Genomic DNA, 18943 nt, shown 5'->3' on the forward strand with positions numbered 1-18943 from the left:
TCGGATCTGGTAGACACATTCCTTTACCACAACACTACTTCTACTATTACTATGACAGCAGCAACAACAATACTATTTTTCTGTTTAAAAATTGTGGGTTGCTGAGCTCCCTGAGAGTGGACGTTTAAAGGGTTTAGGACTGAACCTTGAGGGATGCCAACTAAGAAAGTGAATCCTCCCTTTCTCTGCTTCTCTTTTAGTAGTGATGCTGATTAGTGGCATAATCATAAAGTAGGCAACAAAGGATTTAAGGAGGGGAAATAAGGTTAGCACCCATATATTTGATCTAAGCATTTCCTTGTGGAAAGAACATAGGGCAGGGAACGTCTGCTAATTTTGTTGTATTGTACTCTCCCAAACACTTAATACGGTGCTCTGCACATAGTAAATGCTCAATATATACGATTGATTGATTGTCTAGGAGTTAGGAAACCCAAGTTCTAGCCTTAGCTCCACCATTCCCTGGTTCTGTGACTTTGGGGAAGTCACTTTACTTCTCTATGCCTCAATTTCCCCATCTGTAAAATGGGCATGATGCCTGTTCTCTTTCCCCTTTGAAGTGTGAATCCTGAGTGGGAAAAGAACTATGTTCAATTTGTTTATTCTATACCTACTCCAGTATTAAGCACCGTACTTGGCAAATAGTAATTCCTTAATAAGTACTATCATTATTGTTGTTATTGTTATGCTACTTGCTAAGTGCTTACTACATGTCAAGAACTCTTCTAAATGCAGAAGTAGATATAAGTTAATCAGGTCCCTGTCCCATATAGGGTTCACAGTATAAATAGAAAGGAAATAGGTATTGAATTCCCATTTTACAGATGAAGAAACTGAAATACAGAGAATTTAAGTTGCTCAAGGTCACATAACGGGCAACTGGCATCCCCTGACTCTCAGGCCTGTTATAGTGAATTGTTATTCACTCATTCATTCAGTTATATTTATTGAGCACTTACTGTGTGTGGAGCACTATACTAAGCCATGGGAAAGTACAGTGTAACAATAAACGGACACATTCCCTGCCCATAATGAGCTTGCGGTTATTAGGAAGGGCAGCTGTGAACTATTCTTACCTCTGGCATTGCGGGCAGATGATTTTCAATGAAGACAACTTGCTATCTTTCAACTTCCTCTGGAATGTGCTGATATTTATCCCACTTGGAGCTGAGGTGACATCAACAACTCAGAACCTCTTGCCTTAGGTTATCTGCACTATCTCACCTCAACAGTTCTAGCCAAGACTTTAGAGGAAGGTACATTCTTTTCTAACACTGATTCTTCTTTCTTGGTACAAGAAGAACCAGATAAGATATACCCATCTTTGGCAAGTCGGAAAAACCCACTCACTGCACTGCAATTTGACAGATTCAAGGAATGAAACCCATAGCTTGCTGACCTAGAGTTTTGATAACTAGATGTTTACATTGTGTGGTTTATTTGAAAAGATTATGCTCTATCTGAAGATGTAGATGGTGTGCTAAATCAGTGTTTTCCGGTGCATCTTCAGATAGAGTATAATCTTTTCAAGTATACCACACATTGGAAACGCCTAGCTTCTTTATCTAACCCATACCTGAAGGATGTATTCTGTAGCTGTTACCACAGTGTTCTATTCAACTCCTTATCAGGAAAGACTCTGAAGAAGATTCACTCATTTCAGTTACAAAGTAATAGTTATGTTCTTGGAAAACCTAATTTTGTGGGACTGTTAATGTAATAGTAACAGTTGATTCAGTACAAATTAATAGGGCTCTGCACATAGTAAGCATTCAATAAAAGCCATTGATGATATTGTTGATGATGGTGATAGCAAAATGCATCTCAAAACAGACTCATGTTGCTGAAAGAATATTCCCTATTGCTTCTGTTGTGTTTTGTCCAGATTGTCAATCGCATTTATTGTTCACTTGTGGTATGCAGAGTACTGTACTAAATGCTTGGAAGAGTATAATATAACAATATAACACACATTCCCTACCCACAGTAAGCTTTCAGTCTATTACAGCAATAATGTCACTTTGCATTGGAGAACCAGCACGGCCTAGTGGAAAGAGCAAGGGTCTGCGAGTCAGAGGACCTGGGTTCTAATTCTGCCTCTGTCAGTTGACTGCTGTGTGACTTTGGGCAAGTCTTCTCTGTGCCTCTGTTCCCCACAAGTAAAGTGGGGATTAAATACCTGTTCTCCCTCTTACTTACACTCTGAGCTCAATGTGGGATAAAGACTGTGTCTGATGTGATTATCTTGTATGTATTATCTACCCGAGCACTTAGTATAGTACTTGACAGATAGTAAGCACTTATGAAATACTGCAATTATTATTAACTAGAAAGAAGTGTAGAATATTGGCATCTGTAGAATATTGGCATCCCATCAGCTCTCTCCCTCCTATCTACATTTTTTTCCCACTGTATCCGTAGCCTTCATTCCTGTCCTTTTCACTCTGTCCTATTCTCAGTCTCTCCCCACGAGCCCCTGCCTCCCACCTTTTGCTCACACCATCTCTCTTCCAATCCCCCAGGCTACAGTTATCCCCATTTACAAAACTCTCATAAAAACCCACTCTGTTTAAGAGTGGTTCCTCTATCAGAGCTCCACCTGTCCAACAGCTGTCCTTAGTCTCTATAGGAGTTACTATTCTTTACTTAGATTAGTTTGCACATATGATTATCTTTCTATTCCTTTGTATCAAACATTATTGTATTAAACATTATTATAAAGGAAAGATAACTGACCACGCAAATCAGCCCCTTTTCCCTGAGATCATTTGCCAAAATGCTGTGTGTTTCATCTTCAAACAATAGCAACTACAGTGACTGGTTGTTACTTTAGCTACTGGGTTTCAGCAATTACTAATGATTCTAATCATTGATCAGATTCAGGGTCGAACATTTTATTTCAGCTTATGTGCTTTTAGGAGAGGATGTCATTGCTGTCAGCAGTTTGAAACAGTGCAGAGATATTTATTGATCTGATGATCTTCTTGATATCTGCAATTCAGATTACATTTTGGAAAGCATTCTTGCTATGATTTTGGGGATTGTCTACAAATGGACATTTAACCCATGACGATCAGCAATATTTATTGAGCACTTACTCTGAGTAGAGCACTGTGTGGAAGAGCACAGCAGAGTCAGGAGATATGATCCCTTCTCTTAAGGAGCTCACAGTCTACCCAGGGAACAAGGGTACTAAAATAAATGGCAGGGAGTGGTTAGCAACAGAATTCAGGCTATGTAAGTGCTACCGGGGGTGGGGGGAGAATTGCTGTACCCCAGGTTTTAGGGGATGAAGACTCAAGGGCATAGGTCATGTGGAGATCTTGATATGAAATGTGGGGGTGGGCATAGCTGAAGAGGGAGAGCATTCCAGTTTACGATCTATCTGAAAGATCATATAAAACAAAGTTGGCTGCCTCCCTCATGCTCACATGTTTACCATCCATAGTATTCTGAATCTAAAAGTGGAGAATTGAGACTTCCAGATCAGATTGGAGAAGAGTTGAAATATAGTGGGGAGGGAGGAACTGGCTTGGACTCATTCAGCTTGTCTCTCTCCCTTCTTCTGCTGAGGCTCCAGAGGGAAGCTGGGTGTTTACGTGAGTAATTAATAAACCTCCTTTTTCTTGAAGAGTTCTCAAAGATTGTGAAACTTTGAGCAGTTGAGTTCAAGCTAACAGATGGCCTAGTAAGGAATCCTGTTAGGCTGTTTTAGGACACGTATCAGATTCCATGCAACAAAAAAATGATAGATGTGTTTGGACTCTCAATTAAAATTTTCCAGCTACAGTAAGTATGTCCCTCAAACGTTTGAGTTTATGCAAGAGAATTGCATGTTGATTCATGAACCTGAGTCTGCAATACACCATGTTCTTTTGTCCTTAGTACTCAAATTGCTTTTTTTTTTAAAAAAAAAATTAGATTTGTCTTTTTTTATTTTTTGAAGTTATTTCAAAAACTGTTCGAATAACATATACTTCATCACCTTGCATGCATTAATTCTACTTCCATATGAAATTTCTTAGTGTTGTTTGTAAGAAACCAGGGTGGTTTCAGCCCTCTGTTATACTTGTCTGCCTTTCCCATAATAATAATGAAAATTGTGGTATTAGTTAAGTGCTTACTGTGTGCCAGGCACTGTACTAAGGCCTGGGGTAGATACAGGCTAATCGGGTTGGACACAGTCCATGTCCTACAGGGGGCTCATAGTCTTAATCCCCATTTTACAGATGAGGTAGCTGAGGCACAGAGAAGTGACTTTCCCAAGGTCACACAACAAAGAAGTGGTGGAGTCAGGATTAGAACCCAAGTTCTTCTGACTCCCAGGCTCATGCTCTGGCCACTAGGCTAATTGAGCCTTCATCAAAGCACTTGACCCTCCAAATCAGTCAGCCTAGAAAATTTCATGTGTGTTAAATTTTAAAAATGACATCCGCAACATTCTTTAGTTGATGATGGTCATTTTTTTATTGATTTCAAAGACATTCGGAATAAATTCCCATTGGAAGTGATTTAATTTTTTTAAGCACATTTAGAGTACAGTGGACATTCTGTTTCCACATTTGGCCAAATTTACTACATACCTGATATTGTCTGTAAATGTTAAGATCAAATACATTCATTCATTCACAAGCATTGCAAACCAAATACCCTGTATCTACCTCAGTGTTGGAGTCTGTCCTAAAAGGACCAGATGATATCTAATCCTCTTCACATGTTTCTCTTAAGCAGAAAATTATATTTGGGCAGAAGATTTATTTTAAGACATCATTTTGTAATAGTTAGGTTTTTCAGAATTATACCAAACAGAAAATCTGAGAACCTGACATTTGTGGCTACCCCTACCTTCCCATACAAGAAGTCTTTAGATTTATAACACAGTTTGTTCCTGAAAATTGCATTTTAAGTATTGTGAGAACCAATTTTCTTATAGGGACAGTGTTATATGCAATCAATTTTAATTTATTGAGTGCTTTCCATCTGCAGATCACTGTACTAAACACTTGGGAGAGTATGGCTACTGGATCCTAAATCAAGATCAGTTGCCATACTTTTCGGAAAATTACTTAGCAGTGTGTATTCAATCAGCTGAGGTTTGGGGTTAATTTAAATGGCCTGTTAATGCCTGCTAACCACCTTTGATGACTCCACCTGATAATCAGGGAACATCCTACCTAGTAACTGTCAGCTGGTTGTGGGCAGAGTTATATTGTTCTTTCTGAAGCCCTTACTGTGCTCTACAAACAGTTACTGTTCAGTAAATATGACTGATTGATTCCCCTCTCATACTCCCAGGTGTTTCCACTCCCCCCCTCCCTCTTTTTAAACTTTCTCCCCTATGTCGATATCACAGTTTTAAAAGTCATTTCTCCATGGTTTCTGTGCCGGCTCTTCATTCCTCTCCACTACCCAGGCTTTCAGAGGCAGTGCCAGGCTAGTGTGGCAATAATCATAATAATAATAGTTATTATTCTGGTATTTAAGTGCTTACTATGTGCCAGGCACTGTACTAAGCACTGTGGTAGATACAAAAACTTCAGACTGGTTATAGTCTCTGTCCCACATGGGGCTCACAGTCTGAATCCCCATTTTGCAGATGAGGTCACTGAAGCACAGAAAAGTGAAGTAACTTGCCCAGGGTCACATAGAAGACAAGTGGAGGAGCCGGGATTAGAACACAGGTCCTCTGACTGCCAGGTCTGTGCTCTATCCACTAGGCCATGCTGCTTAAATCTGATTTTTTGTCAAACTGAAGTGTAGAAATTTAGAAACTTATGCCATCCACGTGCAGCTGCTGGTGAGGGACCAATACTGGAAACTTCCTTCTGGTTTAGAGTGCTTTGGCCCAGCATGGGCCCTGCATGAGACTTCATGGAGACTTTGCAATAGGATGCACTCTCTTATTGCATTCCTTGCCCCCCCCTTCCCCCGGGCAAGATAATTGTCAGGGATTAGATAATAATAATAATAATAATAATGATAAATAATTATGGCACTTAAGTGCTTACTATGTGCCAAGCACTGTTCTAAACTCGAGTAGTTACAGGCTACTCAGGTTGGACACAATCCCTGTCCCACGTGGGGTTCACAGTCTTAATCCCATTTTACAGATGAGGTAATTGAGGTCCAGAGAAGTGAAGTGACTTGCCCAAGCTCACGCAGCAGACATGTGACAGAGCCGAGATTAGAACTCATGACCTTTTGACTTCCAGGACCATACTCTATCCACTAGGCCATGCTGCTTCTCTAAATGCTATTGGCAACCCACAACCTTTGTAATCAGTTCCTTCACACAGGCTCTAGGTTTGAATCCCGGCTCGGCCACTTGTCAGCTGTGTGACTTTGGGCAAGTCACTTAACTTCTCTGTGCCTTAGTTACCTCATCTGTAAAATGGGGATGAAGACTGTGAGCCCCACGTGGGACAACCTGATTCCCCTGTGTCTACCCCAGCGCTTAGAACAGTGCTCGGCACATAGTAAGCGCTTAACAAATACCAACATCATTAGACATTTTCATGACAGGATCGTTCCTTAATGAAGGATCCTCTGCCGTTTACGACAAGAGACTTCATCACGAATCTCTGCTGAGTATGTAGGGTGCTAAGTTTTGGCTGGAATGTTCACTTTCCACATAATATGCCAGTTTGGAAATTGTAAGTTTAGAAAGTGTTGATTTGGATAATGAAATGAATAGAGTAAGAACTCTAAATTTCTTAACTTTTGGAAACATTATGATTGAATGCTAGCATTTAGGTTTGCAAGGGATGGAATTTTTATTAATTTTCTATCTGTAGTTCTGGTTATTTTTGGAATACAGATCCATTTTTCATTAGCTTTTATCTTTGCCCAAAATACCAAGCACATGATTAACCTGTCCTTCCTGGAATTCTTTTCCAGTAGCTGACAAGAATGTTTCATCAGGTCAAAAATTCCATCTTTAGTAAACTTTTTGAAAGGGCCACAAGTGAGTGCTTAACTAAGTTTTTATGGTTCAGTACTTTTATGATTAGAAAAGAAGGTCTAGTAGTAGGGAACCAAGTAAAAAGTGTGTTAAAATTAAATACACTTCTTCAAAATATTAGAATTTAAATATTGCCAAGTAGCTGTTTAGCTCAGAAGTTTTTGCACTGCATTCTGAGAGACACTCTTTTTCAAATACGTTAGAATTGGATTATCAGAATTCCCATGTAGTGAAATTGTTCTTTATTTTATTACCATGCCTTATTTTCCTGAAGAGGTTTATTGGGAGGGAACCTATAATTGTACTATATTTGAGCAACACAAGGCCTGTTTCTTCACAAGGAATCAGGATGGATGATACTGAACTGGAAAATTGAGATGTGAGATTTTCTAGAGTACCTTCTGACCTGCTGGCTGCTGCCTGATATTGCTGACTTTGCAAACCAGAAGATAAAAGTCATAATCATAAGAACCATAACTGCAATATTTTAGTGTTTTCTAGGTACAAAATACTATATTAAGCACTGGGCTATATACAGTATGGTACTTATTGAGTGCCTCGTATGTGCTTGGGAGAGTGCAATATAAGATTCCTTGCCCACAATGAGCTTACAGTTTACAAACATTAATATAAATAAATTATAGATATATATGTAAGTGCTGTGAGGCTGGGAATGAGGATGAGTAAAGGGAGCAAGTCAGGGTGATGCAGAAAGGAGTGGAAGAAAAAGAAAAGAGGGTTTAGTCAGGGAAGGGCCTCTTAGAGGAAATATGCCTTCAATAAGGCTTTGAAGATTGGGAGAGTAATTTTCTGTTGGGTATGAAGAGGAAGGGTTCCAGGTCAGGTGCAGGACGTGGGAGAGAGATTGGTGGTGAGATAGATGAGATCGAGGTACAGCGAGTAGGTTGATATTAGAGAAGCAAAGTGTGAGGGCTGGGTTGCAGTAGGAGAATAGTGAGGTGAGGTAGGAGGGGGCAAAGTGATTGAGTGCTTTAAAATTGCTGGTGAGGAGTTTTTGTTTGATGCAGAGGTGGATGGACAATCACTGGAGGTTCTTGAGGAGTGAGGAAACGTGGACTGAACATTTTTGAAGAAAAGCAATCCGGGCAACAGAGTGAAGTATGGACTGGAGTGGGGAGATACAGGAGGCAGGGAGCTCAGCAATCAAGGTGGATAGTAGCAGTTTGGATGGAGAGGAAAGGATGGATTTTAGCGATGTTGTGGAGGTTCAACTGACAGGTTTTAGCGACGGATTGAATATGTGGGTCGAATGAGAGAGATTTAGTCTCCCAACAGCTGGAACTCAGTTTAAGATAGGAAAAAAAACAGTGGCATTTTTCAGCTCTTTCCCTTGAGGTCTTTCCAGTTCTGTGCACCTCAGCATTTCTCATTTCCAACTGGATTCAGAAACCAAAATACCACTAAAGGGAGCTATTTTCAATAGTATTTAAAGCTTCATTTCCACAAGGAAGCACCAGACATTTTGAGAGTGTTTTCCTCTAGCTTCCAAGCCACATTTAGCTGATCAAGGAGTATCAGCACCACTGATAATGCCTAGGGAGCCCTTGAGGGCAAGTGAAGAATTTTTGGAAGGTGCACGACATTCTACAAGACGACTGGAACACCCTTAAGGCCCCTGCAGCATTAATTTGGGAATTTGCAGCGTAATTAGTTCAATCAGTGGCATTTATTAAACAGCTAGTTTGGTCCCTGCACTTTGATCTTGATAAGTACTTAATATCCCCCCGTGACACCCTCAGCCCCACAACCCTTATGTATATATAATTTATTTAAAAGTCCCCCTCTAGATTGTAAACTCCTTGAGGACAGGAAACACGTCTCAACTCGGTACTGTGCTCTTCCAAGTATGTGGTACAGTAAACTGAGCTCCTTATCTTCCCTCCCAAGCCCTGTCCTCTCCCTGACTTGGCTGTCACTGTAAACGGCACTACCATCCTTCCTGTCTCACAGGCCCGCAACCTTGGTGTCATCCTTGACTCTGCTCTCTCATTCACCCCACACACCCAATATGTCACCAACACCTGCTGGTCTCACCTTCAGAAATCACCAAGATCTGCCCTTTCCTCTCCATCTAAACTGCTACCATGCTAGACAAGCACTTATAATATCCCGACTTGATTATTATATTAGCTTCTTCTCGGATCTCCCTTCCTCCTGTCTCTCCCCGCTCCAGTCTATTCTTTATTCCGCTGCCCATATCATCTTCCTACAGAAACACTCTGGGCATGTCACTCCCCTCCTCAAAAACCTCCAGTGGTTGCCTGTCAACCTTCGCATGGAACAAAAACTCCTCACTCTTGGCTTCAAAGCTCTCCATCTCCTTACCCCCTTCTACCTCACCTCCCTTCTCTCTTTCTACTGCCCACCTCGTACACTCCACTCTTCTGCCGCTCACTTCCTCACCGTCCCCCCTTCACTTCTGTCCCACTGTCGACTCCACGTCCTACCACTGTCCTGGAATGCCGTCCCCCCTCACATGTGCCAAACTAACTCTCTTCCCCTCTTCAAAGCCCTAGTGAGAGCTCAATTCTTCCAGGAGGCCTTCCCTGACTAAGCCCCCCCTTTCCCTCTGCTCCTCCTTCCCTCCCCATTCCCCCCTCCCGCCCTCTGCTCTTCCCCCTTCCCCTCCCCTCAGCACTGTGCTTATTTGTATATATTAATTACCCTATTTATTTTAATGGGGTGTATATCTCCATGATTCTATTTATCTTGATGATGTTGTTTTGTTTAGTTCTGTTTTACTTTGCTGTCTGTCTCCCCCATTTAGACTGTGAGCCCATTATTGGGCAGGGATTGTCTCTATCTGTTGCCAAATTGTACATTCCAAGCGCTTAGTACAGTGTTCTGCACATAGTAAGTGCTCAATAAATACTATTGAATGAATGAATGCAGTGCTTTTGCACATAGTAAGTACTCAATAAATACCATTAATTGATTGATTACAGAGCACAGAAAGTGCACTAATTAGAAGATTCTATCCCAGCTCACAAGGGCTTTATAAACTAATAGGGAAGACAGACATACAATAATCAAAGAAGAAAGAAGGGTGGAAAGAAGATCATGTGGAGTAGCCCACGCTTAAATAGAATAGTTATATTGATATTTACAAAGGTGCTATGGGTGGTTGTGAGTGCCTAAGTACTGAGGGGACAGTTGGGAGGATATGCCTGGGGAGAGAGAAAATTACCCAGGAAAATCTTCCTACTGGAGGTGAGATTTCAGAAGGACTTTTTTAAGTGGTGAGAGTTGAGATGAAGAGGCAGGAATTCCAGAAAGGGAGACTATGAACAGGGTGTCAGAGATGGGAGAGTTGAAAATGAGGTGTGGTTAGAAAGTGATCTTTGGAGAAACGAAGATTCCAAGTTGGGGAATAGTGAGAGAAAAGAGTGTGTAAGAAGGAGGAAGTTGATGGAGTGGTTTTTAATCCATTTAAGAAGAATGGTTAACCACTGAGGAATTTAGAAGAGTGCAGAGATGTATGCAGAGGATATTGTAGAGAAATGGGCCAGGTAATATTGGCTTGGATAAGCCTAAAGCAGTGGACTAGTGGAGAGACTGTTGTAATAGCCTAGTTGGGATATAATGAACTCCTGAGCAGGATGATAGCTGGTTGGATGGAGAGATGTGCTGAGGAGGAAAACGGACAGGATTAAGCCTCAGACTGAATGTGAGAGTGAGAAGTCAAGGATCATAACAAGATTGCAGGCCTTCTTTGCAGGAGGTATTGTAATAGTAATGATGATATTTGTTAAGCGCTTACTGTGTGCCAGGCACTGTTCTAAGAGCTGGGGTATATATAAGATAGTCAGTTGGACACAGTCTCTGTCCCACATGGGGCTCACAGTCTTAATCCCCATTTTACAGATGAGGGAACTGAGGCCCAGAGAAGTTAAGTGACTTGACCAGGGTCACACAGCAGACAAGTGGCAGAGTGGGAATTAGAACCCACGACCTTCTGACTCCCGGGCCTGTGCTCTATCCTCTAGGCTATGTCCTCTGTGATAAGAATGTTAGGTTCAGTGGTGGATTTGGGAGGAGTTCAGTTTTAGACATATGGAGCTTAGGGCCTGGCTGGACATCCATGTAAAGACATCCCGGAGGAAAGAGGAAATACAAAATTGTAGAGGAGGTAAGGCATTGCCTCAGAAAAGCCTTAAGAAGTGTATTCCTCTGTGACACTCAGCCTTTTTTGCTCATCAAAGCACTGTAAATCTAGCACCCACTTCAATTGTTGTGACGGCCAGAGTTCTTTCAAATCGATCCTAACCTGGCTCCTTCCCCTCTGCCTTCAAACATGCCCATGTCTCCCCCATCCTAAAAAAACCCTCTTGACCCCACTTCCCCCTCCAGTTATCGCCCTATCTCCCTACTACCCTTCCTTTCCAAAATCCTAGAACAAGTCGTCTACACTCGCTGCTTAGAATTCCTTAAGTCCAATTCTCTTCTGGACCCCCTCCAATCTGGCTTCCGTCTCCTCCACTCTACCGAGACTGTTCTCTCTAAGGTCACCCGTGACCTCCTTCTTGCCAAATCCAATGGCTCCTACTCCATTCTAATCCTCCTTGACCTCTCTGCTGCCTTTGACACTGTCGACCATCCTCTCCTCCTCCACACCTTATCTCACCTTGGCTTCACGGACTCCGTCCTCTCCCGGTTCTCCTCTTATCTCTCTGGCCGGTCGTTCTCGGTCTCCTTCGCAGGCGCCTCCTCCCCCTCCCATCCTTTAACTGTTGGGAGTTCCTCAAGGGTCAGTTCTTGGCCCTCTTCTGTTCTCCATTTACACTCACTCCCTTGGTGAACTCATTCACTCTCACGGCTTCGACTACCATCTCTATGCAGATGACATGCTGATCTACATCTCTGCCCCTGTCCTCTCCCCCTGCCTTGAGGCTCGCCTCTCCTCCTGCCTCCGAACGTCTCCACTTGGATGTCTGCCGGCCACCTAAAGCTCAACATGAGCAAGACTGAGCTCCTCATCTTCCCTCCCAAGCCTGGTCCTCTCCCAGACTTCCCTGTCACCGTGGATGGTACGACCATCCTTCCTGTCTCTCAGGCCCACAACCTCGGTGTCGTCTTTGACTCGTCTATCTCGTTCACCCCACACATCCTATCCGTTACCAAGACCTGCCGATCTCACCTTTACAATATCGCCAAGATCCGCCCTTTCCTCTCCACCCAAACGGCTACCTTACTGCTACGGGCTCTCTTTATATCCCGGCTAGACTACTGTGTCAGCCTGCTCTCTGATCTCCCTTCCTCCTCTCTCGCCCCGCTCCGGTCTATTCTTCACTCTGCTGCCCGGCTCATCTTCCTGCAGAAACGATCTGGGCGTGTCACTCCCCTTCTTAAACACTTCCAGTGGTTGCCTGTCGACCTCCGCTCCAAACAAAAACTCCTCACTCTAGGCTTCAAGGCTCTCCATCACCTTGCCCCTTCCTACCTCTCCTCCCTTCTCTCTTTCTATCGCCCACCCCGCACGCTCCGCTCCTCTGCCACCCACCTCCTCGCCGTCCCTCGGTCTTGCCTATCCCGCCGTCGACCCCTGGGCCACATCCTCCCGTGGTCCTGGAACGCCCTCCCTCCTCACCTCCGACAATCTAATTCTCTTCCCCTCTTCGAATCCCTACTTAAAGCTCACCTCCTCCAAGAGGCCTTCCCAGACTGAGCTCCCCCCCTTTTCCCTCTGCTCCCTCTACCTTCCCCTTCGCCTCTCTGCAGCTTTACTCTCTTTTCCCCCATCTCCCTCTGCTTCTCCCCCTCTCCCGTCCCACCCCCTCAGCACTGTCCTCGTCCACTCGACTGTATATATCTTTATCACCCTATTTATTTTGTTTAATGAGATGTACATCACCCTGATTCTATTTAGTTGCCATTGTTTTTATGAGATGTTCTTCCCCTTGACTCTATTTATTGCCATTGTTCTTGTCTGCCTGTCTCCCCCGATTAGACTGTAAACCTGTCAAAGGGCAGGGCTGTCTCTATCTGTTGTCGATTTGTACATTCCAAGCGCTTAGTACAGTGCTCTGCACATAGTAAGCGCTCAATAAATACTATTGAATGAATGAATGAATGAATGGAGGATTTTAAAGAGGGGAGTGACATGTCCAGAGCATTTCTGCAGGAAGATGATCCGGGCAGCAGAATGAAGAATAGACTGGAGCGGGGAGAGACAAACACCCTAGACAAAATTAGGGAAATGAGATTCACGCTTCATGGTTCTGCTTATAGCTACTATGCAATCCACCCAGTTTGTTTGAATAAAATCAAATGAACTCAAGAAATATTTTTCCCATTAAAGAAGACTTTGTTTAAGGGGACAACTTATGAAAAGTAAATGACAGCTACTGTCCTAAGACCCTGCTGCACTCCTCAGGCAAAATGTCAAAAAAAACCCCCCCAAAACCAGTGCAAGTATCTCTAAAGGTTTTGGCATCTCTTCAAAGTCATGACTTGTTCAGGCACTTTTATGTGCTGTTGATTCTTTGCTAAAATACTTCAGTTCATCAAAAAAAGGAGTGGACATGCAATAGAAACTTGAATGTGTGTAATACAACTATAGTCTTGTAAAAAAGACTTTAGTAGTTTTAAAAAAATACCCTATACAGTATTGACTTGTTTTTAATGAGAAAATGTCAATGTTTTACAGGGGAGACATGAAAGGAGAATGAAAGTTCATAATTAAAGCAATATTTTTTTTTTTACAGATTATGGAAGAAACAAATACTCAGATTGCTTGGCCATCGAAGTTAAAGATTGGAGCCAAATCTAAGAAAGGTAAATTTCCTAACCGGGCAGATTTAGTCATTTTAGAGCTGAAGATTGTGATCTTCTAATCACCATAAATGTGCCCAACTGTTAGAATGCCAGGCTTTATGAGAGTCACGTTTTTCAAATGATGAAATTGAGGTGAGTTTTCAACATCTTTTCAAATCTTTGTGTGCCCCTGGCAGTGTGCTGCATTTTTGCTGTACTGTGTGCCCTAAGCAGGAATAAGATTGACAGAGAAGAGAGTGTGTGAGTGGAACTGCATAAAACACACATACTTTAGGCACACTTTAGTCAATTCTGTGCAGATTCTCTGTCCGTTCATATTTCTCTCCTGGAGACCCCATCGTTATCATCACCTTCATTTTTATGAATTGTTGTTTAATACTGATGGTGGAGTTTAGTTTGAGTTCTCATAAACTCTTAGGCTTGGTACTTTTTTATGGTGTTTGTTAGGTGCATACTATGTGCCAAGCACTGTATTAAGCTCTGGGGTAAATGCAAGCTAATCAGGTTGGACACAGACCATTTTCCACATGAAGCTCGCAGTCTTAATCCCCATTTTACAGATGAGGTAACTCAGGCCCAGAGCAGTGAAGTGACCTACTCAAGGTCATACACCAGATAAGTGGAAGAGCCAGAATTAGAATCCAGGTCCTTCTGATTCCCAGGCATGTGATCTATCCAGTAGACCACACTGTATCTGTTGGTGACTGTTGGGGAAAAGGGCTGTTAAATAATGGCTATAATGGCTGTAAGGGGAAGAGATACTGGTTCTTTTTCACTCTCACAGAGTGAAAAATAAGTTTCAGTGTGGCCTAGTGGTTAAAGCACTCAATTTCTCTGGGCCTCAGTTACCTCACCTATAAAAAATGGGGTTAAGACTATGACCCCAATGTAGGACAATATCTATTAACTTGTATCTATCCCAGTGCTTGGAACAGTGCTTGGCACATAGCAAGAGCTTAACAGTACCATAATTATTACCATAATATTATGATTGATGGCAAGTAGTGTGAAGGAAGGACTTTTAATTGGGAAATGTTTAAAATTGTAGTTTTCAGATTGGCTTCCTCTGACTCTCAGTGTGCTCCACTGTTTTCCACATTTTACATAGATGGTTCATCCTGAACATAAGAATACCTTGGCAGTGTGTTGGAGGGCAATTAGGAGCACTTCCCACATGCTTCAAGTTAGTTTTTGGCTCTGTGCCTTAGAACTGCTCCCTCTGGTCCCTGGCTCAGAGACGTACTTTATTTTATTTTTTATTATTTATGTAGTGCTGTGAATGTACACAGCAGAGCAAGATGTACAGAATGTGCCAAAAAAAGACAAAAACCCTGGCCTCGAAGGAGCTTACGGTCCAGAATTCACTGGACTTGGTCTTATTACTTAACTGTGCAGCTGCACTTTTAAAGTCGTGGCTGCTGATTCAGACAGTTCCTGGCAAGTGTCCCTGATTCCTACATTTTAAGGATTCAGAGATGAATTTGCATGAATGGAATTTCGATGTAGTAAAGCCAGGTTCCCGTTCCAGGTTTTGAACCAAACTCTATATGCAATTAACCCTGGCGAACTAAAATCCACACATATTACCAAAGAGTAATTTTACTCATAGTGTTCTCTTCCACCAAACTTTTATACTGGAGCTATTGGGTAGATGGGCTAACGAGCAGTGAAAAAGACAGGACAGAAAAAAAAAAGGAAAAACAGTGATGGCAGTTATCCACAAACTGGATAATCAACTTCTGACTGTAATTGGGAATAATGGATATTCTCCTTGAATCCTTCTACTTCCACTTTCCAGTGTCTGCAGCCATAATGCTAATTCATCCATCCTAACCCTGAATTGTACAATTTGCTGAATACAATTTGCTGAGTACAGTTTGCTGAATCGTACTTTCCAAGTGCTTCATACCGTGCTCTGCGCATAGTAAGCACTCAGTAAATACGATTGAATGAACCCGATCAGTTTTGAAGTTTAAAATCGTTGATTTTCTTTTGTGCTTCTCCAAAATTAGCCAGTTGCCACAGGATCAGGGTTCACACTTAGTTAAAGACTTTGAATTTCTTAGGGATTGTAATGAAAACGTAAAATAAGGAAAATCACTTTCAGTTGATACTGCAGACTGAAAATAGTGGATCATGGTACAGTTTTAATCCCCTCCAGCCTTGAATTTAATGCCCAGTATAGCTAATCTTTGTGTGTGGAACAGCGAAACTTGTCATCTTCTCTGTTCAGAATCAGAAAAGATTAGTAATCATGTTTAAAAGGCCTTTTAAACAAAATAGATGATTTCAGGTTATGGAAAATAACTTTTTATGAGATTGCACTCTTTAAAAAAATCCCCACAAAAGAGATATTAAACAGTTCACTTCTCTTCTTGGAGGTGTAAATCTACCTTGGCCATGGATCTGGCAATGACGGTATTTCTCCTGGACACAATGGCTCTAGATGCAGGGAAAGTTATACTCCAGAGATGAGAGAGAATATTACATTTTCATAGATTTGTGGAAACTTGATGTCAGCAGCAGAACTAGCTTAAAGAAAACCATTATAGTTTTGGGAGTCATTCTCCCAAGATATTCTGCGGTCCTGTACAGCATTTCCCCATCAGTGTGTGCCATGAAGCTTCCAGATGTGCTCCGAGCATTGTTACCCCATCTTGAATCTCATCAGGCCTGCATTTCACACCCATACTTGGAATTGTGCCTGCACATCTTTAGTGAAATAAAAACTTGGAAATGCTCCGAAGTGGGAATGAGCCTGGTTGGAAGTGCCCTCTACTGGCTTTCTCCAGTGTGCTTGGAGGTGGACTTAAGAAACCATGGGCTCCCATAGACTGCACATCCCTTTTTGGTTATTTCCCCACAGTATTGTACTCTCCCAAATACTCAGTACCATGCTCTGTGCATAGTAAGCACTCAGTTTTATGTGATTCACAAAAAAGGTTCCCCTATTATCCCTCCTAGTTAGACTGTGAGTCCCATACGGGACAGGTATTAGGTCTAACCTGATTAACTTGTGTCTACCCCAGTACTTACTGCAGTGTTTGACATGGAGAAGCAGCAGTGCCTAGTAGTTAGAACCCAGGCGTTGGAGTCAGAAGGATCTGGGTTCTAATCCTGGATTTGCCACTTGTCTGCTCTGTGACCTTGGGCAGTCATTTCACTTCCTCTGTGACTTGGGCACTTCATCTGTGAAAGTGGGGATTAAGACTGTGAGCTCCACATGGGACAGGGACTATATCCACCCCAATTTGCTTGTATCCACCCCAGCGCTTAGTACGGTGACTGGAACTTAGTAAGTGCTTAACGAATGCCACAATTATAATTACTGTTAAGCACTTAACAAATACCATAAAAAAGGTTGGTAAAACTTGCTTAGAAACAGCTCTACAATTCAACAAAAAAACCATAAGGTGTCTATAGAGATATAGATTGCATTCAGGGAGAGAAGACTTAGGGAGGAATTAATCTGAGAATGCATGGACGTTTCTCCACAAGGGTTCCAGAAAGCTTGATTAAATCTGTTTCCGCGGGCTTGGTAGGAGCGTGACAGAGAGCGGCACATGTGACATGCTTGAGTTTTGAAGGTCTGGGACACTAGATTGAAACAGTTTTGTTGAGGGAGCAATTGAATTAGACTTGGTTTTGAGGAGTGGGAAGACCAGGGCATCTCCAGAAGTTACCAATTTTAAGGGGCTGCACTTCAGGAAAGACCCACCTACTCGAGAGACTTGGCCCTTCTGTAGGGGTTCTGAACCAGAAGGCCCCCCCCCCCAAAATGGCTTTTTCTAGGCCACTGTATAACCGGTCAGAATTGGATAAGAGACATAAGGGAACTTGTGGCAAGAGGCTGAGCCCTGTTGAAGGTTAACCAGAGAGTTAGAAGCAGAGCCAGGGTTAGCACTTCAGAGTTGGCAAGGCTCACTCTGGTACATACTCCGTGGACTATGCTATGTCTCAGAGGAAGTTGCATATTTCTTGCAAAACAAGCTTTTAACAATTAGGGAAGGAAAAACCACAACAAGTAGCTGCGTCAATATTTTGTTTTTAAAAAGTATGCATGTGAAACATCAAAACGTCATCTTATGACCTTAGTTGGCTGGGGGTGGAAAGTTTTTTTGTTTTTTTTGTAAGAAGTAACATTTTGCTAATCCTTCATCAGTTTAAACTGCTTCTAGGAAGCAGGTTTAAAACCCCAAAACACTACTTATCATTAGAGAACGTGAACACTTGCTTAAAGTTAATGCCCTATTAGCACCCATGAAAATAGTCATTTGCCAACATGACTGGCAGTTTTTCCTGAGGGGAAAGTTGAAATATGTAAGAAAAATGTCGACTGTTAAATTTGCTTGTTCACAGAGGGAATTCACAGGTTTTCTTGTGCTTATTCACCTTCAGTGCTGCCATAAACTCCTTAAATAATCTTCTGTCAGTGGTTCCTGATCAACCTGACAGAAACCACTTTCAGAGTGCTTAATGTTTGGGTCTCTACTTTTGTGAATTTGCTAGAGAAATATCCCCATCCTTTCCTCCTTAGCCCAGCTTTCCCCATGGCTGGGCTTTCTCCATGGCTTTCCTGATGCTGCTCCTTGTACCCCAAATTCACCCTCTCTCCCCAATCCTTCCAATGATTCCCTCTATTCCCTCTATGATTCCCCATTTTCTTAACTCTTATTTATTTGTCTGGGGCTCCCAACACAATAACCCTCACTGTTGATATCACCTCAGCTTCCCTGGCCCTTTCCACTCTCAAGAGTTTCTGTTTGACAGGGCTAAGGATCTGGGACCAGACTTCGATAGGGCAGAGTATATCAGCCAAAGAAGAGGAGGAGGGGAGGAAGGAATATATTGGGAAGAAGGTCTGAAGCTCTTCTCTATCCCTCCATGCCTCCTCTTGGGCCTCTATCTGCCCCCACCCCCCAACCTTTTAGTCCCAGAAGGTGATGATAGCTGGTATGAAGAGAGCTTACTGTGTGCAGAGACTGTAAATAAAATTATTATTATTACTTGGGAGAACACAGTATAACAATATAACAGACATATTTCATGCCCACAATAAATTTACAGTCTAGATGCGGCCGTAGAAATGGCAACCACATCAGTAAGGTCCATTATGATCATTATTGTAATAAAAGTTACTAGGAAACTTATAAATTTGATCACAGTTCAGGGGAATTGATCAAGCAA

At 42.3% G+C, this 18943-nt stretch overlaps 1 protein-coding gene across 1 annotated transcript in view; it reads left to right on the top strand.

Annotated features, from left to right (window-relative positions):
* The window catches only part of BICC1 (BicC family RNA binding protein 1), a 284059-nt gene that overhangs the window by 148832 nt on the left and 116284 nt on the right, over positions 1–18943 (top strand). The window contains exon 4 of the mRNA XM_029059879.2: positions 13687–13756. Coding sequence (XP_028915712.1) covers positions 13687–13756 — 70 coding nt within the window. The remainder of the gene's footprint in view (positions 1–13686; positions 13757–18943) is intronic.

Source organism: Ornithorhynchus anatinus, chromosome 3 (genome assembly GCF_004115215.2).
Source record: "Ornithorhynchus anatinus isolate Pmale09 chromosome 3, mOrnAna1.pri.v4, whole genome shotgun sequence".
Classification (NCBI taxonomy): Eukaryota; Metazoa; Chordata; class Mammalia; order Monotremata; family Ornithorhynchidae; genus Ornithorhynchus; species Ornithorhynchus anatinus.